The 27796-nt window shown below is 53.0% G+C and overlaps 1 protein-coding gene across 2 annotated transcripts; it reads left to right on the top strand.

Annotated features, from left to right (window-relative positions):
- The first annotated feature begins 216 nt into the window (after nt 1–216).
- On the top strand, nt 217–26330 carry YIPF1 (Yip1 domain family member 1). Of its 2 annotated transcripts, none has more exons than XR_011850220.1 (10): nt 217–357; nt 6298–6358; nt 6911–7065; nt 7333–7413; nt 7500–7587; nt 7857–7973; nt 19308–19474; nt 20092–20274; nt 20455–20601; nt 25627–26330. XR_011850220.1 is itself a non-coding variant. In XM_072127315.1 (10 exons), exons 2-9 carry the CDS (start codon nt 6328–6330, stop codon nt 20545–20547), a joined length of 915 nt encoding a protein of 304 aa, XP_071983416.1. In that variant the 5' UTR covers nt 218–357; nt 6298–6327; the 3' UTR covers nt 20548–20553; nt 25627–26330. The 2 variants fall into 2 exon arrangements, 1 of the variants encoding a protein (XP_071983416.1); XM_072127315.1 differs by having other exon boundaries at nt 218–357; nt 20455–20553.
- Nucleotides 26331–27796: the final 1466 nt, after the last annotated feature.

Genomic DNA, 27796 nt, shown 5'->3' with positions numbered 1-27796 from the left:
TGGGCTAAGGGGTCATGAGAACAAATTGTGGGGCTCAGACCTTTCATCAGTACAAGCAGTCAATATGTTTTTTCCATAAAGCTTTGTTATATTTGTATGTTGAAGGATAACGCGTGACCTTCCTCTCTGTCTGAACGCTGCCCAAACCTTGCGCATGCGCTGCTCTCTCCCCCCCTTGCGGCGGTCACGTGACTGAGTTCCGGCTTCTCTCTCTCTCTCCCCGGCATCTATCACGTCCGGGAAGGGAGGGGCGTGGTTTTCTAATTTGCAATCTCATTGGCTCCGGCGCGGTCACGTGCCTAATTGATCCTCACCCGACTTCCGGCAACAACAGCATTCGTCACGTGACGCGGAGCTGTAAGTGGCTTATTCTATGGATTACATGCATGTAGTCTGCGGTCATGTGACCGGGGGGATGTGACTATGTCCTGGTTCACACTGTCTGCCTGTGAAAGCCGCGTCACTAAGCGCACAGCAGCCATAACCTCCAGGGACAGGATAGTGTATGCAGGACTCCTGCAGGGACAGACAGGATAGTGTATGCAGGACTCCTGCAGGGACAGACAGGATAGTGTATGCAGGACTCCTGCAGGGACAGGATAGTGTATGCAGGACTCCTGCAGGGACAGGATAGTGTATGCAGGACTCCTGCAGGGACAGGCAGGATAGTGTATGCAGGACTCCTGCAGGGACAGACAGGATAGTGTATGCAGGACTCCTGTAGGGACAGACAGGATAGTGTATGCAGGACCCCTGCAGGGACAGACAGGATAGTGTATGCAGGACTCCTGTAGGGACAGACAGGATAGTGTATGCAGGACCCCTGCAGGGACAGGCAGGATAGTGTATGCAGGACTCCTGCAGGGACAGGATAGTGTATGCAGGACTCCTGCAGGGACAGACAGGATAGTGTATGCAGGACTCCTGCAGGGACAGACAGGATAGTGTATGCAGGACTCCTGCAGGGACAGGCAGGATAGTGTATGCAGGACTCCTGCAGGGACAGGCAGGATAGTGTATGCAGGACTCCTGCAGGGACAGGCAGGATAGTGTATGCAGGACTCCTGCAGGGACAGGATAGTGTATGTAGGACCCCTGCAGGGACAGACAGGATAGTGTATGCAGGACTCCTGCAGGGACAGGATAGTGTATGCAGGACTCCTGCAGGGACAGGCAGGATAGTGTATGCAGGACCCCTGCAGGGACAGACAGGATAGTGTATGCAGGACTCCTGCAGGGACAGACAGGATAGTGTATGCAGGACTCCTGCAGGGACAGACAGGATAGTGTATGCAGGACTCCTGCAGGGACAGGCAGGATAGTGTATGCAGGACTCCTGCAGGGACAGGCAGGATAGTGTATGCAGGACTCCTGCAGGGACAGGCAGGATAGTGTATGCAGGACTCCTGCAGGGACAGGATAGTGTATGTAGGACCCCTGCAGGGACAGACAGGATAGTGTATGCAGGACTCCTGCAGGGACAGGATAGTGTATGCAGGACTCCTGCAGGGACAGGCAGGATAGTGTATGCAGGACCCCTGCAGGGACAGACAGGATAGTGTATGCAGGACTCCTGCAGGGACAGACAGGATAGTGTATGCAGGACTCCTGCAGAGACAGGAAGGATAGTGTATGCAGGACTCCTGCAGGGACAGGCAGGATAGTGTATGCAGGACTCCTGCAGGGACAGACAGGATAGTGTATGCAGGACTCCTGCAGGGACAGGCAGGATAGTGTATGCAGGACTCCTGCAGGGACAGGCAGGATAGTGTATGCAGGACTCCTGCAGGGACAGACAGGATAGTGTATGCAGGACTCCTGCAGGGACAGACAGGATAGTGTATGCAGGACTCCTGTAGGGACAGACAGGATAGTGTATGCAGGACCCCTGCAGGGACAGACAGGATAGTGTATGCAGGACTCCTGTAGGGACAGACAGGATAGTGTATGCAGGACCCCTGCAGGGACAGGCAGGATAGTGTATGCAGGACTCCTGCAGGGACAGGATAGTGTATGCAGGACTCCTGCAGGGACAGACAGGATAGTGTATGCAGGACTCCTGCAGGGACAGACAGGATAGTGTATGCAGGACTCCTGCAGGGACAGGCAGGATAGTGTATGCAGGACTCCTGCAGGGACAGGCAGGATAGTGTATGCAGGACTCCTGCAGGGACAGGCAGGATAGTGTATGCAGGACTCCTGCAGGGACAGGATAGTGTATGTAGGACCCCTGCAGGGACAGACAGGATAGTGTATGCAGGACTCCTGCAGGGACAGGATAGTGTATGCAGGACTCCTGCAGGGACAGACAGGGTAGTGTATGCAGGACTCCTGCAGGGACAGGCAGGATAGTGTATGCAGGACTCCTGCAGGGACAGACAGGATAGTGTATGCAGGACTCCTGCAGGGACAGGCAGGATAGTGTATGCAGGACTCCTGCAGGGACAGGCAGGATAGTGTATGCAGGACTCCTGCAGGGACAGACAGGATAGTGTATGCAGGACTCCTGCAGGGACAGGCAGGATAGTGTATGCAGGACTCCTGCAGGGACAGGCAGGATAGTGTATGCAGGACTCCTGCAGGGACAGACAGGATAGTGTATGCAGGACTCCTGCAGGGACAGACAGGATAGTGTATGCAGGACTCCTGCAGGGACAGGCAGGATAGTGTATGCAGGACTCCTGCAGGGACAGGCAGGATAGTGTATGCAGGACTCCTGCAGGGACAGACAGGATAGTGTATGCAGGACTCCTGCAGGGACAGGCAGGATAGTGTATGCAGGACTCCTGCAGGGACAGGATAGTGTATGCAGGACTCCTGCAGGGACAGACAGGATAGTGTATGCAGGACCCCTGCAGGGACAGGCAGGATAGTGTATGCAGGACTCCTGCAGGGACAGGATAGTGTATGCAGGACTCCTGCAGGGACAGGATAGTGTATGCAGGACTCCTGCAGGGACAGGCAGGATAGTGTATGCAGGACTCCTGCAGGGACAGGCAGGATAGTGTATGCAGGACTCCTGCAGGGACAGACAGGATAGTGTATGCAGGACCCCTGCAGGGACAGGCAGGATAGTGTATGCAGGACCCCTGCAGGGACAGACAGGATAGTGTATGCAGGACTCCTGCAGGGACAGACAGGATAGTGTATGCAGGACTCCTGCAGAGACAGGAAGGATAGTGTATGCAGGACTCCTGCAGGGACAGGCAGGATAGTGTATGCAGGACTCCTGCAGGGACAGGCAGGATAGTGTATGCAGGACTCCTGCAGGGACAGGCAGGATAGTGTATGCAGGACTCCTGCAGGGACAGGCAGGATAGTGTATGCAGGACTCCTGCAGGGACAGGCAGGATAGTGTATGCAGGACTCCTGCAGGGACAGGCAGGATAGTGTATGCAGGACTCCTGCAGGGACAGGCAGGATAGTGTATGCAGGACTCCTGCAGGGACAGGCAGGATAGTGTATGCAGGACTCCTGCAGGGACAGGCAGGATAGTGTATGCAGGACTCCTGCAGGGACAGGCAGGATAGTGTATGCAGGACTCCTGCAGGGACAGGCAGGATAGTGTATGCAGGACTCCTGCAGGGACAGGCAGGATAGTGTATGCAGGACTCCTGCAGGGACAGGCAGGATAGTGTATGCAGGACTCCTGCAGGGACAGGCAGGATAGTGTATGCAGGACTCCTGCAGGGACAGGCAGGATAGTGTATGCAGGACTCCTGCAGGGACAGGCAGGATAGTGTATGCAGGACCCCTGCAGGGACAGGCAGGATAGTGTATGCAGGACTCCTTCAGGGACAGGATAGTGTATGCAGGACTCCTGCAGGGACAGGCAGGATAGTGTATGCAGGACTCCTGCAGGGACAGGCAGGATAGTGTATGCAGGACCCCTGCAGGGACAGGCAGGATAGTGTATGCAGGACCCCTGCAGGGACAGGCAGGATAGTGTATGCAGGACTCCTGCAGGGACAGGCAGGATAGTGTATGCAGGACTACTGCAGGGACAGGCAGGATAGTGTATGCAGGACTCCTGCAGAGACAGGAAGGATAGTGTATGCAGGACTCCTGCAGGGACAGGCAGGATAGTGTATGCAGGACTACTGCAGGGACAGGCAGGATAGTGTATGCAGGACCGCTGCAGGGACAGACAGGATAGTGTATGCAGGACTCCTGCAGGGACAGACAGGATAGTGTATGCAGGACTCCTGCAGAGACAGGAAGGATAGTGTATGCAGGACTCCTGCAGGGACAGGCAGGATAGTGTATGCAGGACTCCTGCAGGGACAGGCAGGATAGTGTATGCAGGACTCCTGCAGGGACAGGCAGGATAGTGTATGCAGGACTCCTGCAGGGACAGGCAGGATAGTGTATGCAGGACTCCTGCAGGGACAGGCAGGATAGTGTATGCAGGACTCCTGCAGGGACAGGCAGGATAGTGTATGCAGGACTCCTGCAGGGACAGGCAGGATAGTGTATGCAGGACTCCTGCAGGGACAGGCAGGATAGTGTATGCAGGACTCCTGCAGGGACAGGCAGGATAGTGTATGCAGGACTCCTGCAGGGACAGGCAGGATAGTGTATGCAGGACTCCTGCAGGGACAGACAGGATAGTGTATGCAGGACTCCTGCAGAGACAGGAAGGATAGTGTATGCAGGACTCCTGCAGGGACAGGCAGGATAGTGTATGCAGGACTCCTGCAGGGACAGGCAGGATAGTGTATGCAGGACTCCTGCAGGGACAGACAGGATAGTGTATGCAGGACTCCTGCAGGGACAGACAGGATAGTGTATGCAGGACTCCTGCAGGGACAGACAGGATAGTGTATGCAGGACTCCTGCAGGGACAGACAGGATAGTGTATGCAGGACTCCTGCAGGGACAGGCAGGATAGTGTATGCAGGACTCCTGCAGGGACAGGCAGGATAGTGTATGCAGGACTCCTGCAGGGACAGGCAGGATAGTGTATGCAGGACTCCTGCAGGGACAGGCAGGATAGTGTATGCAGGACCCCTGCAGGGACAGGCAGGATAGTGTATGCAGGACTCCTGCAGGGACAGGCAGGATAGTGTATGCAGGACTCCTGCAGGGACAGGCAGGATAGTGTATGCAGGACTCCTGCAGGGACAGGCAGGATAGTGTATGCAGGACTCCTGCAGGGACAGGCAGGATAGTGTATGCAGGACTCCTGCAGGGACAGGCAGGATAGTGTATGCAGGACTCCTGCAGGGACAGGCAGGATAGTGTATGCAGGACTCCTGCAGGGACAGGCAGGATAGTGTATGCAGGACTCCTGCAGGGACAGGCAGGATAGTGTATGCAGGACTCCTGCAGGGACAGGCAGGATAGTGTATGCAGGACTCCTGCAGGGACAGGCAGGATAGTGTATGCAGGACTCCTGCAGGGACAGGCAGGATAGTGTATGCAGGACTCCTGCAGGGACAGGCAGGATAGTGTATGCAGGACTCCTGCAGGGACAGGCAGGATAGTGTATGCAGGACTTCTGCAGGGACAGGCAGGATAGTGTATGCAGGACTCCTGCAGGGACAGGCAGGATAGTGTATGCAGGACTCCTGCAGGGACAGGCAGGATAGTGTATGCAGGACTCCTGCAGGGACAGGCAGGATAGTGTATGCAGGACTCCTGCAGGGACAGACAGGATAGTGTATGCAGGACTCCTGCAGGGACAGGCAGGATAGTGTATGCAGGACTCCTGCAGGGACAGGCAGGATAGTGTATGCAGGACCCCTGCAGGGACAGGCAGGATAGTGTATGCAGGACTCCTGCAGGGACAGGCAGGATAGTGTATGCAGGACCCCTGCAGGGACAGGCAGGATAGTGTATGCAGGACTCCTGCAGGGACAGGCAGGATAGTGTATGCAGGACCCCTGCAGGGACAGGCAGGATAGTGTATGCAGGACCCCTGCAGGGACAGGCAGGATAGTGTATGCAGGACTCCTGCAGGGACAGGCAGGATAGTGTATGCAGGACCCCTGCAGGGACAGACAGGATAGTGTATGCAGGACTCCTGCAGGGACAGGCAGGATAGTGTATGCAGGACTCCTGCAGGGACAGACAGGATAGTGTATGCAGGACTCCTGCAGGGACAGGCAGGATAGTGTATGCAGGACTCCTGCAGGGACAGACAGGATAGTGTATGCAGGACTCCTGCAGGGACAGACAGGATAGTGTATGATCCTCGTCTGGGGGTCACCTATGGGACACCCTGGGATGTACTGGGGTCATTAACCATGTGCTGCCTGTAATGTCTGATGATTTGTCTTATTCTGATCCTCGCAGGGTTAACCTGATAGTAAACAAGGTGACTGAATGGAGAACAGAGACGACCTCAAGTTTCAAGGTAAGACCCGAAATTCTGCTAATGAATGAGGCCGCACGGGGTCTCCAGTGTTTCTCTATAGGTCATTAGTAGTAGCCGGGTGCGGCCAGGACCCCCGCTAACCTATAGCGCCCCCTAAGCTGGATGGTGGAACTGCAGCCACTTGTATAAGAGCTTCACCTGCGCTGCTGCTGCTGTGCGTCTGATAACTCCCCGGACCGCGCTGCCGCCTTCTGTCTATAGCGCCCCCTAAGCTGGATGGTGGAACTGCAGCCACTTACCTGTATAAGAGCTTCTCCTGCGCTGCTGCTGCTGTGCGTCTGATAACTCCCCGGACCGCGCTGCCGCCTTCTGTCTATAGCGCCCCCTAAGCTGGATGGTGGAACTGCAGCCACTTGTATAAGAGCTTCTCCTGCGCTGCTGCTGCTGTGCGTCTGATAACCCCCCGGACCGCGCTGCAGCCTTCTGTCTATAGCGTCCCGGAAAGCCCCCTAAATCTCCTGCGGTGGTTCTAGGACGGCGTCAGAACAGGCGTCATAATACCAGATCCATACGTCTCTCTTATGTTTTCAGAATTTGATGATGCAACTAATTTACTAGCAGCGAACCCTGACGCCACGACGGTCAGTATCGATGTCCCGGACGAGACGGCGGCCGCCCAGCAAGGGCACAGACCCAGAGAAGAGGAAGACGACCTCATAGGCAATGAGGATTCTGATAAAACGGAGGTAAGAACAAAAAGAAGCCCAAAAAATGTACATTTTATAAAATACGTTTTCTAACAACAAAACTTTAAGGTGAAAATGAAGTAGTTGGGTCTTTCCTCGGGAACAAGAATAAGAAACTCTGACAATGGAGAGTTGGGCCCCGGGCACAGAGACTTCATGGGGTCCCATATCCAGATCTCTGTCTGACTCTGCGATTATTGGGAGCGGTCCTTATATAAGGAGCATATACCTGCACTGTATATATATATATATGTGTCTCTCCCGCAGCTGCTGAGGGGACAGAGGAAGGTCGCTCCTTTCTGGACCTTCGAGTATTATCAGACGTTTTTCGATGTGGACACTCACCAGGTGAGCGCCGGACACTGATGTTGTTTTTCAGATTTTATCATTTTCACTATTTGAATTAATAAATTTCCAAACTATTGCAATTTCAGGTTCTTGACCGGATCAAAGGTTCCGTTTTACCGATTCCAGGAAGGAACTTTGTAAGGTTGTATGTAAGAAGTAACCCGGATCTTTATGGTGAGCCGTCACTTTCTCTAGGTTTTTGCAATTCAAAGTAATTTATGGGAAAATATATATTTATCATTATGTAAAACCGGAGCCTCGGCCATCGGCGTCTGACATGGGTCTTGTAAAATACAAACTGCAGCAGTTCCACCTTATAAGGAGGCGCTGACACCTCAGTAGAGACCTGCAGCACGAATATTACTGATGAAGTGATGAGGATATTAGGAGACACTAACCCAGGGTAATTTGGGACACTAAAGCACTGTGTCTTTCTCTGTAAGGTCCCATCTGGATTTGTGCCACGTTGATTTTCACCATCACCATCAGCGGGAATCTCTCCAATTTCTTGCTTCACAAGGGAGAACCTCGATACCACTACGTGCCGGAGTTCAGGAAAGGTGAGAGTCACATCACTGGGATCGCGTCTTCTTCTTTACCCAGCGCTGATCTGATTCCTACATGGGGAGAAATATTCCGGTAAAGATAAACCAGGGAGATTTATGACCGAGTTCAGCCGCGATCCAGCGATTCATTGGCTTAGAAAGTGATGAGATTCGCTGCCGCTAATAATGTTCTTCTGTTTGCCATAAAGTGTAGCAAATGCAAGGGAAAGTCTGCAGAACGATACATATCCATAGGACAGGTCCTCAGTGTATAGCAGCCCCACAGATCAGAGACAGCGCCATTCTCAGTGCAGTGGTCAGACCAGGTTACTGCACATCAGCTCATACTCATTGTGTGGGAGCTACGCCGCAGCGCATCAGTTCTTTCAACTGCACCGAGAAAAGGGAGAATTCCGCTTTTAGCTCCGTACAGTGCGGGTGGTTACTGCCTAATGCAGCAAACACCTGCAGCTAGCACCCCCCCCCCATCAGTGCACTAATCACAGATGTTAATTCGTTAAATGCCCCTAAAAATGTTGCCAGATGCATATAAAAGCCGGTGGCTCGCGGGCGTCACCATAGTAGCTCAGATTGTCACCCCCCCCCCCCGCCGCCGAGGTGTCACCGGGCATTGATGATCTGTAACCATCACAGCCTGGAGTGTATATAAGACTCCAGGACGTGTCGTATATGTAGTAACGCTGCATCGCAATGTATGGAAGGAACAATCAGACCCACTAGGGTTAAAGTAGCCTGGGGGGGGGGGGGGGTCTGAAAAACTGTAAAACTATTTAAAAAATTATTAAAAACAGAAATTTATTAAAACCGTAAAACTCCTACAAGTTCAAGTCGCCCGTAGTTTAAAAAAAAATCCTAGAAATGTTCAGTATCATCGTGTCCCAAAAGTTTTAGGTATCAAAATATAAATAAGCTATTCCCGGCGGTGACCGTATGTGCGTCTCATAGAATATATGATAATATAGGGATCAGAAGGTCACACAGTCCCCAATATGAATGAAATATCAATGAAAGAGATATAAGCAAAATCAATCTGCAGAGGAGACACCAAAGTGGACAGTAACCTGTATGCACCAGGTAGTCTCCAATTGGTACCGCCGTTTTAGAGCCTAGACTGTTATTATGGCGGGTATCAAAAAGATTGCAATGTACTGACCACAGTAATTCAAATGTTAATAAGCAAAATGTGGCTACATTAAAATATAACTTTTAATAGGTAAACCAGTAAAAAATGACATACAGATAACACACATAAATAACATTGAATGACGCCGCTCAGCTAAAGACTACCATTACTAGATGGAATGTTATCATGTGTAGCCAAATCAAGAGTAACAAGAATTGATACTTTTATGCACCGGACATTACTGGACCAGCCATTAGACACTACTATTAGACTTATGGTCTTGCAAAACAAACCCAATTATGTATAGTTAGAGCAAGAGCGGCACACATATAGGGCACAGTTACAATAAGTAGTTTCATGAAGCAAGTTGTTATACAAGGCTCCTAAACCACAAAGGTAGATCACAAGAGCCTTACATATATTATCACATATAACGTGAGAAATGAAAAGAATGGAATGGTCTCACCCAGTCACGTAGCTTGATGGTGTAGGGATGACATGGGACAGGTGGCTCCGATGGAGAAATTGCCCTAGTCTTAGCTTCTCCTGTCACCCCTTTGCTCCCGCCCTCACAAGGGCGGTCCCACACTTGCCCTGGTGTCTGTGCTGTCCCTAAATGTCCATAAGGTGTCCAGTTGTCAGTTATCTTTAAATCCCAACGCGTTTCCCCCCGTTTCTTACGGGGTTCATCAGGGGATCTCAAGCATGTGATGACTCAGTACCAAGTAAGGTTATCAGAGTCAGTGCCTAAACGAAAGCTTCCCCGAGTGCAGGGGTAAGCTATAGTGGGGATTGGCAGTGGCCGTTCCTCCAGGAGACCCGGCCGGCTCTGGCGTGCAGGTCTCTATGCTGGCGTGCGCGATGACCTATTGCGCATGCGCCATTCAAATAGTGCGCTTACGGCAGTCGGTCCCGCCCCCGTGTGACGCGTACTCTTGCCTGTGACGCGTCGCTCGTCATGAGGGTGGGTGGATGCTCTCAAGACTGAATGGGTCGGACACACAGGGATTTCCCTATGTGTGAGGTAACCGGTTCGTTGTCACCCCATTACCGTATTTAATGCAATATGTGACATTAGTCACAGGTAATAGCATAAAAAGAGAGCTAGTACAGTATGTACGGAGTTTTAGAAAAGGCTAGAAAATGTATCGCAAACCACAAACATGAGGGGAGACTTAAGACATTTCAGAACACAGTTTGATAGAGTAAGAGAGGGATTTGGATATCTATAGGAAGCAGGCATAGCTAATGACCTCATTCAGGCCTTTTGGTGCCACCGTATCAAGACGGAATATCCATCTTGCTTCGCATTGTAGCAGTTTTTTATCCCAATTCCCCCCCCGTGCAGGTCTATCAATTTTCGTGATGCCATGGAATTTCAATACTTTAGCATCTCCTCCATGTTGATCATGTACATGTCTTGCAACGGGGGTGTCATGGTGATTTCTTATGTCAGATAGGTGGGCACCAATTCTCCTTCTGAACTGCATAATCGTTTTTCCTACGTATTCAATGCCACAATCACAGACAGCCCTGTAGATAACCCCTTCTGACTTGCAGTTGATAAATTTAAGTATGTCCACAGTCTCCGTAGTCACATTTGACGTGAATCTTTTGCAATTCATAATGAAGGGGCATGCTACGCATCCGCTGCAACGATAGGTGCCTTTAATATTATGTGCATCAAGCCAAGTGCCCTGTTTATTTGGGACAAAGTGGCTGTGTACGAGACGGTCTTTGAGGGCTTGTCCCTTCCTGTATGTTATCGAGGGGAATGGCCCAACGACATCTTTGATGTCCGGATCCATACACAGTATGTCCCAGTATTTAGTTACGATGTCACGTGCTGCTTGGGCACCATTGTTAAAGGTCGTGATCAGTCTGGTGTGGCTGTCAGTATCCTGACGTTTCTTCGTGTCTAGTAATTCAGACCTATTTTGAGTGAGGGCAAACTTATACGCGTCCCTAAGGACCCAGTCTGGGTAGCCTTTCTCCCGAAATCTGAGTCGTAGGTCATTTGCTTGTTTTTTAAAGAGATGGTCGCTTGAACAGTTGCGTCTTATCCGCAGGTATTGGCCGCGTGGAATGCCACGTTTGAGGGGGAATGGATGGTTACTCTCCCACCTCAGTAGTGAGTTAGTGGCCGTCTTTTTGCGGAACACATCTGTTTCCAGTGATCCACCTGCATTCTTAAAAATCCTCACATCTAAAAAGGAGAGGCTCTCAGCATGAGTCTCAAAAGTGAAGTTCAGACCAATGGAGTTCTGATTCAGGCCCTGTACAAAGTCGCCAAAATCCCCCTCAGTGCCACCCCACACGATGAATATGTCATCAATGTAGCGTAGCCATATCTCACTGGCCACGCTACTTGAGCTCAAAGTGTCTGAGAAGACAACGGTCTCCTCCCACCAGCCCAGGAGCAGGTTGGCATAGGTTGGCGCACAAGGCCAACCCATTGCCGTGCCCCTGAGCTGGTGGAAGTATCGACCACTGAACAAAAAGACATTTCTTTTGAGGCAAAATTCCAGTATCCGTAAAATGAAGCTATTATGTCCATGGTATTGCGTACCTCTTGAACGCAGAAAATAGGCGACTGCAGTAAGTCCTGCTGTGTGCGGTATTGATGAATACAGTGCCTCGACATCTATACTTGCCAGGATAGTGTCCCTCTGCAGATAGATACCCTCCAAGCGTCGGAGTAAATCAGGTGTGTCCCTCGTGTATGAGGGTAAAGCCACTACAAAAGGACGAAGTACCTGGTCTAAGTATATGCCTAGATTCTGTGTCAAATTATCAACCCCTGATACAATTGGTCGTCCCTTTAAGGGATCAAACCCTTTGTGTATCTTTGGGAGGGCATAAAAGGTCGCCATAATTGGGTTTGGTGGTAACAAGAAATTATATTCATTTTCATCTATTATACCCTCATTCTTAGCCGAGGAGAGAATTTGATCTAGTTCCTTCATATATGATGGAGTTGGGTCTGTAGGAAGTATCTCATATGCTGATCTGTCCTTTAGTAAATCAAGGCATAGCTGACTATAATCCTGACTGTCCATCACCACTATGTTACCCCCTTTATCAGATGGCTTGAATGTTAAATTTTTATTCTTTTCTAGGGAGACTAGTGAAGTCATTTCATCTTTTGTGCAGTTAAATGGCACGAAGGGAGGATCCAGGGATTTGATGTCATTAGTGACTTGCCTCAAGAATACATCAATTGGTGATATATCCATGAGAGGGGGGGATTTGGTGCTTTTGGACCTCAGGTTAGTGAAGGGGCCCTTACCGCTAGTACCCGGTTGTTCCTCAGATAGACCATATAATAGTCTAATATCAGGTAGAAGGTCTAGGGGGACCCCAAGTTCCCTGCTCTCTTTTTGTGCCTGTTTCGTGAAGTGTTTCCTCCACTTCACTTTCCTTATAAACAGATGGAGATCTTTGATGAATTCAAATTTATCAAAGTTTGAACTTGGAACAAAAGACAATCCTTTTTGCAAGAGAGTTATCTCTGCGGGGGAGAGTGTATGCTGGGATAGGTTAATTATCTGGGTACTGTTGGTATTGGTGGTGGTAGACCCTTCGCCCTCAGTTGATAAGGGTGTTCTAAAAAATCTGAGGTACCAGTCTGTCTACCTCTTGAGTGGCCCCTCCCCCTTCCTCTGCCCCTATTTTTTCGTGTGCTTTGTTTACCGGACGTCTCTGTGTCTGAGTATTCTGTCTCTGTTGAGGATAGGTCAGTCTCAACCCTTCCTTTTGTGTTAATCGAGGTATAGACCCTGTTATCCCTAAAATCTTGTATGTCCCTCATGAACTGTCTATGCTTCCTCTCCTTTAGGTGGTACTGGAACCGCTCAATTGTGGTCTGAAGAAATGCTTCCTTTGCCTTAAACTCTGGTTCGTTCTCAAAAGTTTTTGTCAACTCAATTTGTTCAGTTAATTTTTTCTCCAAGGTGGTTAGATTCAAACTCTCTTCATCTAGGAGAATTTGCATAAGTCTGAGTGAGCTCTCTGTTGCCTCTTTTTCCCACTTTTCCCACTTTCCCATGTGTTCTGAAATGTCTTAAGTCTCCCCTCATGTTTGTGGTTTGCGATACATTTTCTAGCCTTTTCTAAAACTCCGTACATACTGTACTAGCTCTCTTTTTATGCTATTACCTGTGACTAATGTCACATATTGCATTAAATACGGTAATGGGGTGACAACGAACCGGTTACCTCACACATAGGGAAATCCCTGTGTGTCCGACCCATTCAGTCTTGAGAGCATCCACCCACCCTCATGACGAGCGACGCGTCACAGGCAAGAGTACGCGTCACACGGGGGCGGGACCGACTGCCGTAAGCGCACTATTTGAATGGCGCATGCGCAATAGGTCATCGCGCACGCCAGCATAGAGACCTGCACGCCAGAGCCGGCCGGGTCTCCTGGAGGAACGGCCACTGCCAATCCCCACTATAGCTTACCCCTGCACTCGGGGAAGCTTTCGTTTAGGCACTGACTCTGATAACCTTACTTGGTACTGAGTCATCACATGCTTGAGATCCCCTGATGAACCCCGTAAGAAACGGGGGGAAACGCGTTGGGATTTAAAGATAACTGACAACTGGACACCTTATGGACATTTAGGGACAGCACAGACACCAGGGCAAGTGTGGGACCGCCCTTGTGAGGGCGGGAGCAAAGGGGTGACAGGAGAAGCTAAGACTAGGGCAATTTCTCCATCGGAGCCACCTGTCCCATGTCATCCCTACACCATCAAGCTACGTGACTGGGTGAGACCATTCCATTCTTTTCATTTCTCACGTTATATGTGATAATATATGTAAGGCTCTTGTGATCTACCTTTGTGGTTTAGGAGCCTTGTATAACAACTTGCTTCATGAAACTACTTATTGTAACTGTGCCCTATATGTGTGCCGCTCTTGCTCTAACTATACATAATTGGGTTTGTTTTGCAAGACCATAAGTCTAATAGTAGTGTCTAATGGCTGGTCCAGTAATGTCCGGTGCATAAAAGTATCAATTCTTGTTACTCTTGATTTGGCTACACATGATAACATTCCATCTAGTAATGGTAGTCTTTAGCTGAGCGGCGTCATTCAATGTTATTTATGTGTGTTATCTGTATGTCATTTTTTACTGGTTTACCTATTAAAAGTTATATTTTAATGTAGCCACATTTTGCTTATTAAAATATCAATGAAAGCAGACAATGGCACCATAGGGACCTTTTACACCAATGTATAATATCCCCAGCGATGAACTGTCCCGCGGTGAGAATCTACATATCTATAGGTGACGTGTTTCATCCGTGTAATATACGGGGGGTGGGTAAACGATGTCACTAAATTGCTCAACCCCCAAATCTCTGGACATTACACGTATATACAGCGGGATCCCCAAATCTCTGGACATTACACGTATATACAGCGGGACCCCCAAATCTCTGGACATTACACGTATATACAGCAGGACCCCCAAATCTCTGGACATTACACGTATATACAGCGGGACCCCCAAATCTCTGGACATTACACGTATATACAGCAGGACCCCCAAATCTCTGGACATTACACGTATATACAGCGGGACCCCCAAATCTCTGGACATTACACGTATATACAGCGGGACCCCCAATTCTCTGGACATTACACGTATATACAGCAGGACCCCCAAATCTCTGGACATTACACGTATATACAGCAGGACCCCCAAATCTCTGGACATTACACGTATATACAGCGGGACCCCCAAATCTCTGGACATTACACGTATATACAGCAGGACCCCCAAATCTCTGGACATTACACGTATATACAGCGGGACCCCCAAATCTCTGGACATTACACGTATATACAGCGGGACCCCCAATTCTCTGGACATTACACGTATATACAGCAGGACCCCCAAATCTCTGGACATTACACGTATATACAGCGGGATCCCCAAATCTCTGGACATTACACGTATATACAGCGGGATCCCCAAATCTCTGGACATTACACGTATATACAGCGGGATCCCCAATTCTCTGGACATTACACGTATATACAGCGGGACCCCCAATTCTCTGGACATTACACGTATATACAGAGGGACCCCCAAATCTCTGGACATTACACGTATATACAGCAGGACCCCCAAATCTCTGGACGTTACACGTATATACAGCAGGACCCCCAAATCTCTGGACATTACACGTATATACAGCAGGACCCCCAAATCTCTGGACGTTACACGTATATACAGCAGGACCCCCAATTCTCTGGACATTACACGTATATACAGCGGGACCCCCAAATCTCTGGACATTACACGTATATACAGCAGGACCCTCAAATCTCTGGACATTACACGTATATACAGCAGGACCCCCAAATCTCTGGACATTACACGTATATACAGCGGGACCCCCAAATCTCTGGACATTACACGTATATACAGCAGGACCCCCAAATCTCTGGACATTACACGTATATACAGCGGGACCCCCAAATCTCTGGACATTACACGTATATACAGCGGGACCCCCAAATCTCTGGACATTACACGTATATACAGCGGGACCCCCAAATCTCTGGACATTACACGTATATACAGCGGGACCCCCAAATCTCAGGACATTATACGTATATACAGCAGGACCCCCAAATCTCTGGACATTACACGTATATACAGCAGGACCCCCAAATCTCTGGACATTACACGTATATACAGCAGGACCCCCAAATCTCTGGACATTACACGTATATACAGCAGGACCCCCAAATCTCTGGACATTACACGTATATACAGCAGGACCCCCAAATCTCTGGACATTACACGTATATACAGCAGGACCCCCAAATCTCTGGACATTACACGTATATACAGCGGGATCCCCAAATCTCTGGACATTACACGTATATACAGCGGGATCCCCAAATCTCTGGACATTACACGTATATACAGCGGGATCCCCAAATCTCTGGACATTACACGTATATACAGCAGGACCCCCAAATCTCTGGACATTACACGTATATACAGCGGGACCCCCAAATCTCTGGACATTACACGTATATACAGCGGGACCCCCAAATCTCTGGACATTACACGTATATACAGCGGGACCCCCAAATCTCTGGACGTTACACGTATATACAGCGGGACCCCCAAATCTCAGGACATTATACGTATATACAGCAGGACCCCCAAATCTCTGGACATTACACGTATATACAGCAGGACCCCCAAATCTCTGGACATTACACGTATATACAGCGGGATCCCCAAATCTCTGGACATTACACGTATATACAGCGGGATCCCCAAATCTCTGGACATTACACGTATATACAGCAGGACCCCCAAATCTCTGGACATTACACGTATATACAGCGGGATCCGGTGCGCTGTATGCACCACGTTTCTTATATGTCCCCAAAGACTTCAGGGGACGGGATGTAAAGACGTGGATAAGACATAATCTATATATTTCCTATACTCCCCCTCCCGGTGCAGGGGGCAATAAATGACTGAAGTGAATGTGGCCGCTCCCTGTACGGTGCGGGTAGATGAGGCCGCTTGCATACGTTGTGTATGATACGGTTGTTAGCGTCACAATATGTCGAAACAAAGAAATTTGTCTTTGTACAAAACGTTTATTTTTTCAGATCTAGTAAAACACAATAAAACCTGTAGAAATGTGATATCCAAAGAATAAAGCGAAGCCAATAAGAAAATGGCGCAAAACACAATAATGAGATGGGAAGGGGTTAAAGGGGATTCTCATCTTTAATAAGACACCAGAACTGTGTTTCTAGGTGCCACGGTCCGGGAGAAGCGACGTGGGACATTGTCTTGATGTGTATATATATATACCTGCTCTCTGCGTGGGATAGGACGTATATAGCCGCATGGCAGTAGTGAAGGGGTTAAACTACCTGCAGCGCCAGAGACCAGAATGAATCTTATAATGTTCCATGTAGTGTAATAGCGGGGATGGAGTCACATGATTACAGACGTGTCCAGGAGATGCTTTCCTGGTGTTGTATAGAGCAGCCGGGGCGATGCTGCAGTGTGTAAGGGCCGTGCTTGTTACACCCACATATAAGTGGCACGTGTCCCGTCTCCCATGGACATTGAGTGTCACCTAAGGACAGAGGAAGCAGCGTCTCCCATATTCCATTGTATACACGTCTGTATATATCACCCAGAGGGAATCATCAGCTGTTTATGTATTTACAGATGAAACTTGTCCCCCCGGATGTCCTGAGATTAGAGATGAGCAGACCCCATGGTTGTGTGCCACCAGACCTGAACAGCCAATCCCAGCACATCGATGCAACTAGCAATGACTATGATTGGCCAGGGAGAGTCCCCAACCATCGGGTCCTGGTCTCATCCTGTGATCACAGCAGCCTGGGTGATCGGCCCGGGGGAGTCCCCAACCATCGGGTCCTGATCTCGTCCTGTGATCACAGCAGCCTGGGTGATTGGCCAGGGGGAGTCCCCAACCATCGGGTCCTGGTCTCATCCTGTGATCACAGCAGCCTGGGTGATCGGCCAGGGGGAGTCCCCAACCATCGGGTCCTGGTCTCGTCCTGTGATCACAGCAGCCTGGGTGATTGGCCAGGGGGAGTCCCCAACCATCGGGTCCTGGTCTCGTCCTGTGATCACAGCAGCCTGGGTGATTGGCCAGGGAGAGTCCCCAACCATCGGGTCCTGGTCTCATCCTGTGATCACAGCAGCCTGGGTGATAGGCCAGGGGGACTCCCCAACCATCGGGTCCTGGTCTCGTCCTGTGATCACAGCAGCCTGGGTGATTGGCTCCGGGGAGTCCCCAACCATCGGGTCCTGGTCTCGTCCTGTGATCACAGCAGCCTGGGTGATTGGCTCCGGGAAGTCCCCAACCATCGGGTCCTGGTCTCGTCCTGTGATCACAGCAGCCTGGGTGATCGGCTCGGGGGAGTCCCCAACCATCGGGTCCTGGTCTTGTCCTGTGATCACAGCAGCCTGGGTAATTGGCCAGGGGGAGTCCCCAACCATCGGGTCCTGGTCTTGTCCTGTGATCACAGCAGCCTGGGTAATTGGCCAGGGGGAGCCCCCAACCATCGGGTCCTGGTCTTGTCCTGTGATCACAGCAGCCTGGGTGATCGGCTCGGGGGAGTCCCCAACCATCGGGTCCTGGTCTTGTCCTGTGATCACAGCAGCCTGGGTAATTGGCCAGGGGGAGTCCCCAACCATCGGGTCCTGGTCTTGTCCTGTGATCACAGCAGCCTGGGTAATTGGCCAGGGGGAGTCCCCAACCATCGGGTCCTGGTCTCATCCTGTGATCACAGCAGCCTGGGTGATAGGCCAGGGGGACTCCCCAACCATCGGGTCCTGGTCTCGTCCTGTGATCACAGCAGCCTGGGTGATTGGCTCCGGGGAGTCCCCAACCATCGGGTCCTGGTCTCGTCCTGTGATCACAGCAGCCTGGGTGATTGGCTCCGGGAAGTCCCCAACCATCGGGTCCTGGTCTCGTCCTGTGATCACAGCAGCCTGGGTGATCGGCTCGAGGGAGTCCCCAACCATCGGGTCCTGGTCTTGTCCTGTGATCACAGCAGCCTGGGTGATCGGCTCGGGGGAGTCCCCAACCATCGGGTCCTGGTCTTGTCCTGTGATCACAGCAGCCTGGGTGATTGGCCAGGGGGAGTCCCCAACCATCGGGTCCTGGTCTTGTCCTGTGATCACAGCAGCCTGGGTAATTGGCCAGGGGGAGTCCCCAACCATCGGGTCCTGGTCTTGTCCTGTGATCACAGCAGCCTGGGTAATTGGCCAGGGGGAGTCCCCAACCATCGGGTCCTGGTCTTGTCCTGTGATCACAGCAGCCTGGGTAATTGGCCAGGGGGAGTCCCCAACCATCAGGTCCTGGTCTCATCCTGTGATCACAGCAGCCTGGGTGATCGGCCAGGGGGAGTCCCCAACCATCGGGTCCTGGTCTCGTCCTGTGATCACAGCAGCCTGGGTGATTGGCCCGGGGGAGTATAATCTGGCAGCTCGGTAACAACTTTCCAGGAGGGAATTTTTCCTGCCACATACCTGATACGTGTGACGGGCGCAGACGCCAGATCCGGGCTCTTTCTATTTCTGCAGAACTACAAGTCTCAGGATGTGCAGCAGATGATGTATCTCATCCCATAGCTGTATCTGATCTCCTTGTCTCTCCCTCCCTCAGTGTCCATCGCTGCCACGGCCGTCTATGCCTACGCCTGGCTGGTGCCGCTGGCCCTCTGGGGCTTCCTGTCATGGCGGCACAGTAAGGTCATGAGCATGGTGTCCTACTCCTTCCTGGAGATCGTGTGCGCCTACGGCTACTCCCTCTTCATCTACATCCCCACGTCTGTAAGTACTGACACAGAGCAGACCGGGCGGCCATTGCTTCCACGCTGTGTACATGGCGCGTCCCCCGGACGCTCAGTGCTGATGGACTCCGGATTACAGCTTTATTTTTAGCTTTTTGTTTAATAATATGGAAGGCGTTTCCCACTATCACTTTTACGTACGTCCGGCGCGCTGGAGAGGGGGAGGGGCGACCCCTCTCCATAGAGATGTATGGCCGTGCACCCAGGGAGGGGCAGGACATGTCCTATCTTTTCCCTGTGTCCAGAGAGGTACGGTGTGAGGCACATGTGTGAGGCACCGCATCGCTTGTGGTCGTATATACATTGCCTATAGGTTTGTGTGAATTGGGCCTAAGCATAAGACCAGTAGGGGCAGCCATAGAGCACTTACCCCGGTATAGTACATGGGGGCGGCCCTTATGGTTATGACATCACTGTCTGCACAGAAGGCAGCAGGACAAGTCCTGAGTCCTGCTGCCAGAGTCTGGTCCCAGCAGGGTGAGTGCTATGTGGGTGACCCCATTAGGGTCTTGTACTTACCCTCATAAAGTTTTGTAAAATTGTCCGAACCCGTTTAATTGTTTGAAGTTCTGTCCACGTTTCCCTTCTCTGGTTCAGATCTTGTGGATCGTGCATTCGGAGATCCTGCGCTGGGTCCTCATGTCTCTGGCCATGTGTCTGTCCGGGGCGGTCCTGATGCTGACGTTCTGGCCGGCCGTACGGGAAGATAATCGGAAAATCGCCATCTCCACACTAGTGGCCATCATGATCCTCCACGTGCTGCTGGCGGTGGGCTGCGGGGTAAGACCCTAATGATGTATAAGTGGCATGGTCATCGCTCAGCGCGGACCTGTGTGCGTCCTAGAAATCTGTCCCCAGTTACAGTACATTATAAAAAGAAGAACGTGAAGTAGATTTGTATGATTTGTTTTATGTTCTGATATCTCGTAATATTTCTCTCTTTTTGAATTCTTTTTGAAGCAATATTTCTTCGATCAACCGGAAACTGACGACGTGCAAGACGCTGTGACAACTATTATCAATGTGACCAAAGGGACCGTGCAGAACCGCTAACAAGAGGTAGTGACCCTGCAGAGCCGCTAACACCCGCAGAGCCGCTGACAGGAGGTAGTGACCCCCGCAGAGCCCCCGACAGGAGGTAGTGACCCCCGCAGAGCCCCCAACAGGAGGTAGTGACCCTGCAGAGCCGCTAACAGGAGGGAGTGCCCCCCGCAGAACCACTAACAGGAGGTAGTGCCCCCCGCAGAGCCGCTAACAAGAGGTAGTGACCCTGCAGAGCCGCTAACAGGAGGTAGTGACCCTGCAGAGCCGCTAACAGGAGGGAGTGCCCCCCGCAGAACCACTAACAGGAGGTAGTGCCCCCCGCAGAGCCGCTAACAAGAGGTAGTGACCCCCGCAGAGCCGCTAACAGGAGGTAGTGACCCCCGCAGAGCCGCTAACAGGAGGTAGTGACCCCCGCAGAGCCGCTAACAGGAGGTAGTGACCCCCGCAGAGCCGCTAACAAGAGGTAGTGACCCTGCAGAGCCGCTAACACCCGCAGAGCCGCTAACAGGAGGTAGTGACCCTGCAGAACCGCTAACAAGAGGTAGTGACCCCCGCAGAGCCCCCAACAGGAGGTAGTGACCCTGCAGAGCCGCTAACAGGAGGTAGTGACCCCCGCAGAGCCGCTAACAGGAGGTAGTGACCCCCGCAGAGCCGCTAACAGGAGGTAGTGACCCCCGCAGAGCCGCTAACAGGAGGCAGTGACCCCCGCAGAGCCGCTAAGAGGAGGTAGTGACCCCCGCAGAGCCGCTAACACCCGCAGAGCCGCTAACAGGAGGTAGTGACCCCCGCAGAGCTGCTAACAGGAGGAAGTGACCCCCGCAGAGCCGCCAACAGGAGGTAGCGACCCCCGCAGAGCCCCCAACAGGAGGTAGTGACCCTGCAGAACCGCTAACAGGAGGTAGTGACCCCCGTAGAGCCGCTAATAGGAGGTAGTGACCCCCGCAGAGCCGCTAACAGGAGGTAGTGACCCCCGCAGAGCCGCTAATAGGAGGTAGTGACCCCCGCAGAGCCGCTAACAGGAGGTAGTGACCCCCGCAGAGCCCCCAACAGGAGGTAGTGACCCCCGCAGAGCCGCTAACAGGAGGTAGTGACCCCCGCAGAGCCGCTAACAGGAGGTAGTGACCCCCGCAGAGCCGCTAACAGGAGGTAGTGACCCCCGCAGAGCCGCTAACAGGAGGTAGTGACCCCCGCAGAGCCGCTAACAGGAGGTAGTGACCCCCGCAGAGCCGCTAACAGGAGGTAGTGACCCCCGCAGAGCCGCTAACAGGAGGTAGTGACCCCCGCAGAGCCGCTAACAGGAGGTAGTGACCCCCGCAGAGCCGCTAACAGGAGGTAGTGACCCCCGCAGAGCCGCTAACAGGAGGTAGTGACCCCCGCAGAGCCGCTAACAGGAGGTAGTGACCCCCGCAGAGCCGCTAACAGGAGGTAGTGACCCCCGCAGAGCCGCTAACAGGAGGTAGTGACCCCCGCAGAGCCGCTAACAGGAGGTAGTGACCCCCGCAGAGCCGCTAACAGGAGGTAGTGACCCCCGCAGAGCCGCTAACAGGAGGTAGTGACCCCCGCAGAGCCGCTAACAGGAGGTAGTGACCCCCGCAGAGCCGCTAACAGGAGGTAGTGACCCCCGCAGAGCCGCTAACAGGAGGTAGTGACCCCCGCAGAGCCGCTAACAGGAGGTAGTGACCCCCGCAGAGCCGCTAACAGGAGGTAGTGACCCCCGCAGAGCCGCTAACAGGAGGTAGTGACCCCCGCAGAGCCGCTAACAGGAGGTAGTGACCCCCGCAGAGCCGCTAACAGGAGGTAGTGACCCCCGCAGAGCCGCTAACAGGAGGTAGTGACCCCCGCAGAGCCGCTAACAGGAGGTAGTGACCCCCGCAGAGCCGCTAACAGGAGGTAGTGACCCCCGCAGAGCCGCTAACAAGAGGTAGTGACCCCCGCAGAGCCGCTAACAGGAGGTAGTGACCCCCGCAGAGCCGCCAACAGGAGGAAGTACCCCCGCAGAGCCGCTAACAGGAGGTAGTGACCCCCGCAGAGCCGCTAACACCCGCAGAGCCGCTAACAGGAGGTAGTGACCCCCGCAGAGCCGCTAACAGGAGGTAGTGACCCCCGCAGAGCCGCTAACAGGAGGTAGTGACCCCCGCAGAGCCGCTAACAGGAGGTAGTGACCCCCGCAGAGCCGCTAACAGGAGGTAGTGACCCCCGCAGAGCCGCTAACAGGAGGTAGTGACCCCCGCAGAGCCGCTAACAGGAGGTAGTGACCCCCGCAGAGCCGCTAACAGGAGGTAGTGACCCCCGCAGAGCCGCTAACAGGAGGTAGTGACCCCCGCAGAGCCGCTAACAGGAGGTAGTGACCCCCGTAGAGCCGCTGACAGGAGGTAGTGACCCCCGCAGAGCCCCCGACAGGAGGTAGTGACCCCCGCAGAGCCCCCGACAGGAGGTAGTGACCCCCGCAGAGCCCCCAACAGGAGGTAGTGACCCTGCAGAGCCGCTAACAGGAGGGAGTGCCCCCCGCAGAACCACTAACAGGAGGTAGTGCCCCCCGCAGAGCCGCTAACAAGAGGTAGTGACCCTGCAGAGCCGCTAACAGGAGGTAGTGACCCTGCAGAGCCGCTAACAGGAGGGAGTGCCCCCCGCAGAACCACTAACAGGAGGTAGTGCCCCCCGCAGAGCCGCTAACAAGAGGTAGTGACCCCCGCAGAGCCGCTAACAGGAGGTAGTGACCCCCGCAGAGCCGCTAACAGGAGGTAGTGACCCCCGCAGAGCCGCTAACAGGAGGTAGTGACCCCCGCAGAGCCGCTAACAAGAGGTAGTGACCCTGCAGAGCCGCTAACACCCGCAGAGCCGCTAACAGGAGGTAGTGACCCTGCAGAACCGCTAACAAGAGGTAGTGACCCCCGCAGAGCCCCCAACAGGAGGTAGTGACCCTGCAGAGCCGCTAACAGGAGGTAGTGACCCCCGCAGAGCCGCTAACAGGAGGTAGTGACCCCCGCAGAGCCGCTAACAGGAGGCAGTGACCCCCGCAGAGCCGCTAAGAGGAGGTAGTGACCCCCGCAGAGCCGCTAACACCCGCAGAGCCGCTAACAGGAGGTAGCGACCCCCGCAGAGCCCCCAACAGGAGGTAGCGACCCTGCAGAACCGCTAACAGGAGGTAGTGACCCCCGCAGAGCCGCTAATAGGAGGTAGTGACCCCCGCAGAGCCGCTAACAGGAGGTAGTGACCCCCGCAGAGCCGCTAACAGGAGGTAGTGACCCCCGCAGAGCCGCTAACAGGAGGTAGTGACCCCCGCAGAGCCGCTAACAGGAGGTAGTGACCCCCGCAGAGCCGCTAACAGGAGGTAGTGACCCCCGCAGAGCCGCTAACAGGAGGTAGTGACCCCCGCAGAGCCGCTAACAGGAGGTAGTGACCCCCGCAGAGCCGCTAACAGGAGGTAGTGACCCCCGCAGAGCCGCTAACAGGAGGTAGTGACCCCCGCAGAGCCGCTAACAGGAGGTAGTGACCCCCGCAGAGCCGCTAACAGGAGGTAGTGACCCCCGCAGAGCCGCTAACAGGAGGTAGTGACCCCCGCAGAGCCGCTTACAGGAGGTAGTGACCCCCGCAGAGCCGCTAACAGGAGGTAGTGACCCCCGCAGAGCCGCTAACAGGAGGTAGTGACCCCCGCAGAGCCGCTAACAGGAGGTAGTGACCCCCGCAGAGCCGCTAACAGGAGGTAGTGACCCCCGCAGAGCCGCTAACAGGAGGTAGTGACCCCCGCAGAGCCGCTAACAGGAGGTAGTGACCCCCGCAGAGCCGCTAACAGGAGGTAGTGACCCCCGCAGAGCCGCTAACAGGAGGTAGTGACCCCCGCAGAGCCGCTAACAGGAGGTAGTGACCCCCGCAGAGCCGCTAACAGGAGGTAGTGACCCCCGCAGAGCCGCCAACAGGAGGTAGTGACCCCCGCAGAACCGCCAACAGGAGGTAGTGACCCCCGCAGAGCCGCCAACAGGAGGAAGTACCCCCGCAGAGCCGCTAACAGGAGGTAGTGACCCCCGCAGAGCCGCTAACACCCGCAGAGCCGCTAACAGGAGGTAGTGACCCCCGCAGAGCCGCTAACAGGAGGTAGTGACCCCCGCAGAGCCGCTAACAGGAGGTAGTGACCCCCGCAGAGCCGCTAACAGGAGGCAGTGACCCCCGCAGAGCCGCTAAGAGGAGGTAGTGACCCCCGCAGAGCCGCTAACAGGAGGTAGTGACCCCCGCAGAGCCGCTAACAGGAGGTAGTGACCCCCGCAGAGCCGCTAACAGGAGGTAGTGACCCCCGCAGAGCCGCTAACAGGAGGTAGTGACCCCCGCAGAGCCGCTAACAGGAGGTAGTGACCCCCGCAGAGCCGCTAACAGGAGGTAGTGACCCCCGCAGAGCCGCTAACAGGAGGTAGTGACCCCCGCAGAACCGCCAACAGGAGGTAGTGACCCCCGCAGAGCCGCCAACAGGAGGAAGTACCCCCGCAGAGCCGCTAACAGGAGGTAGTGACCCCCGCAGAGCCGCTAACACCCGCAGAGCCGCTAACAGGAGGTAGTGACCCCCGCAGAGCCGCTAACAGGAGGTAGTGACCCCCGCAGAACCGCCAACAGGAGGTAGTGACCCCCGCAGAGCCGCCAACAGGAGGAAGTACCCCCGCAGAGCCGCTAACAGGAGGTAGTGACCCCCGCAGAGCCGCTAACAGGAGGTAGTGACCCCCGCAGAGCCGCTAACAGGAGGTAGTGACCCCCGCAGAGCCGCTAACAGGAGGTAGTGATCCCCGCAGAGCCGCTACCTATAATTAGGTTAATGAGCATGGAAGGGGGAAGTTCTCCTGCACAGTGTAACAGCTTAGGAATCTGCAGCACAAAGGTGTTTTGGGAACCGCCCAGTAGTCTTACAGGCTAATTTGCATAATTATAAAAGTTGGTTCATTAGCATAATTTTAAAAGTTGACTATAGAAGGCAGGAGGCCGTAAATATAAGAAGATCCCACAGTCCCGGTGCCTGGATCTAGGGGTGGGTGTCCTGGATTTATCAGGATGGAGTCTGACGGGAGATTTCCATGTCTCTCACTGTATCTGTCTTTCCATTCTCAGGTGTCATCTCGGCCTCTTCGCTCTGTGGAATCGTTGGCTCCACGCTTTGGGGTATTTGGTGGCGGCTGCTCGGTGCTGGGTCCGGTCCTGGTGCATTATATTCTATATAATAATTTATTGGCCGCCGGGGGCCATCGTTGGGACGTTTCTTTATGATAATTTGTATCATTTATTCTATGACTTTCCTCCTGTGCGGAGAGGGAATGGGATGTAAATCCTGGGATCTGCCCTGAATGGATCCGGACCCCAGTTACATCGCTGTCCCGGGGGAAGCTTGTGAGGGGCTTCTCGTCCCCATTGACCCGTCACACGTCCCGGAGGGGAATCTATTCATGTAAATCCCCAGAAAACAATAAAACATCGCGTCCTTCTTATTTATTACAGTGCGAGAAATTCTAGACCAGCGCTGCGGGTTACAAAGAGCTTCATCTGCCGATCTGTGTAGCATCTACTTGTACAGAGGGGCGGGGCTTGTCAGCAGCAGCCAATCAGAGCTGTGTTTACATGTGCAGCGTTAGTAACACTGTGATCGGATTGGTTGCTATGGGCGACATCTGCTGTAATTTTCTGACCTTTCCGTCTCCATTACTATAATTTACACTGAAGCCGATGAAGACGATGCCTGAGGCCGAAATCCACAGCAACGATCCGGCGCCGGCGTGACATCAACCAATAATAATCATATAATAAACTGCTGTATCTCAGCTTTGGCTCCTTCATTCTCATTGGTCTGGATTGATCCTGCAGCAGAGAGATGAGATTCATAGTCTATTCCCTCCTCATACTCGTCTGCTCCGGCTGAGGGTGCGTGTCTCTACATCTGGTCTAGATTGTCACTAATATTCCTAATGGGAACTGTTATACATAAGCACATTGCAGGACACATCTCTGGGGTGCACCATACAGGAATCTCCAATCATAATCCCGGGACATTCCTCATAGATCCAGGCATCGGGACTGCTAATGAGGTATTACCAGAGTCCTTTCATGTTGCAGCTTCACAGGCTGTTACACTGTGCAGGAGCACTTCCCCCTCTCTCTGCTTGCTGTAATCTCACACAGCTGAAGGGGAGACAGTCTTTAATTAACTGCCAGAAATGCAGCATCTCACAGATATCATTCCTACCTGTCTCTATCAGTCCTGCTGTACACAAGTTCAGTTGCACCTAGACACGACCCTGTAACTTCTTCTCTAGTCCCGCCCCCTGCACTCTAGCCCCGCCCCCTGCATTGCAGGCCGAGCTCACACTCAATGACTTCCTGACGGAAAACACATCACATCCCATTGTGAGGAGAACTACAAGCTACAGACAGATAAGTTCCATATCCAGGGGAGGGAGCAACAAAAGATGTAGCAGGGCTGGAGAGTGTGATTGTGTGTTATATCCATCTCATGGATCTCATCAACTCTGATCGGTCTCATCTCTCTATGTGTCAGATAAAAGTGAATGTTCAGAAGGTAAATTAAAGTGTAGATGAACCCTGCACCCTGATAATCTAAGCACATTGTCAGCACACAGCATCTCACAGCACAGAGGGATCATGAAGTGTCTGCTGATCCAGCAGTTCTCTCCATACAATGTTATAGACAGTAGGAGGCGGCGTTGGGCTAAGTTCAGACCTGGCGCATGCGTTTTCATGTCGCGTCGGCCGTGTGCCAAACTTAACCCCGATTGCACTTCCAGCAGTGAAGCTGGAAACCGCATCGTAACACAAAACCGCTGGGACACCAGGTGTGAACGCAGCCCTAGGGTGACCCTGCGCCAGCACTGTCCATGAGTCATGGACTCAGGACTTAGACTTTGGCTCAGACTCGCAATTGTATATGTAATCACCTACGTCTGTATAACAGAGAGAAACCCGGAGTCCGGCAACGCGGAGATGTAACCCGGGAGCGGAGATGTAACCAGGGAGCGGAGATGTAACCAGGGAGCGGAGATGTAACCAGGGAGCGGAGATGTAACCAGGCAGCGGCGATGTAACCAGGGAGCGGAGATGTAACCAGGGAGCGGAGATGTAACCAGGGAGCGGAGATGTAACCAGGGAGCGGAGATGTAACCAGGCAGCGGCGATGTAACCAGGGAGCGGAGATGTAACCAGGGAGCGGAGATGTAACCCGGGAGCGGAGATGTAACCAGGGAGCGGAGATGTAACCCGGGAGCGGAGATGT

Source organism: Engystomops pustulosus, chromosome 10 (genome assembly GCF_040894005.1).
Source record: "Engystomops pustulosus chromosome 10, aEngPut4.maternal, whole genome shotgun sequence".
Taxonomy (NCBI): domain Eukaryota; kingdom Metazoa; phylum Chordata; class Amphibia; order Anura; family Leptodactylidae; genus Engystomops; species Engystomops pustulosus.
Note: the sequence above shows the minus strand (reverse complement) of the source record. Positions and strands in the feature narration are given on the sequence as shown.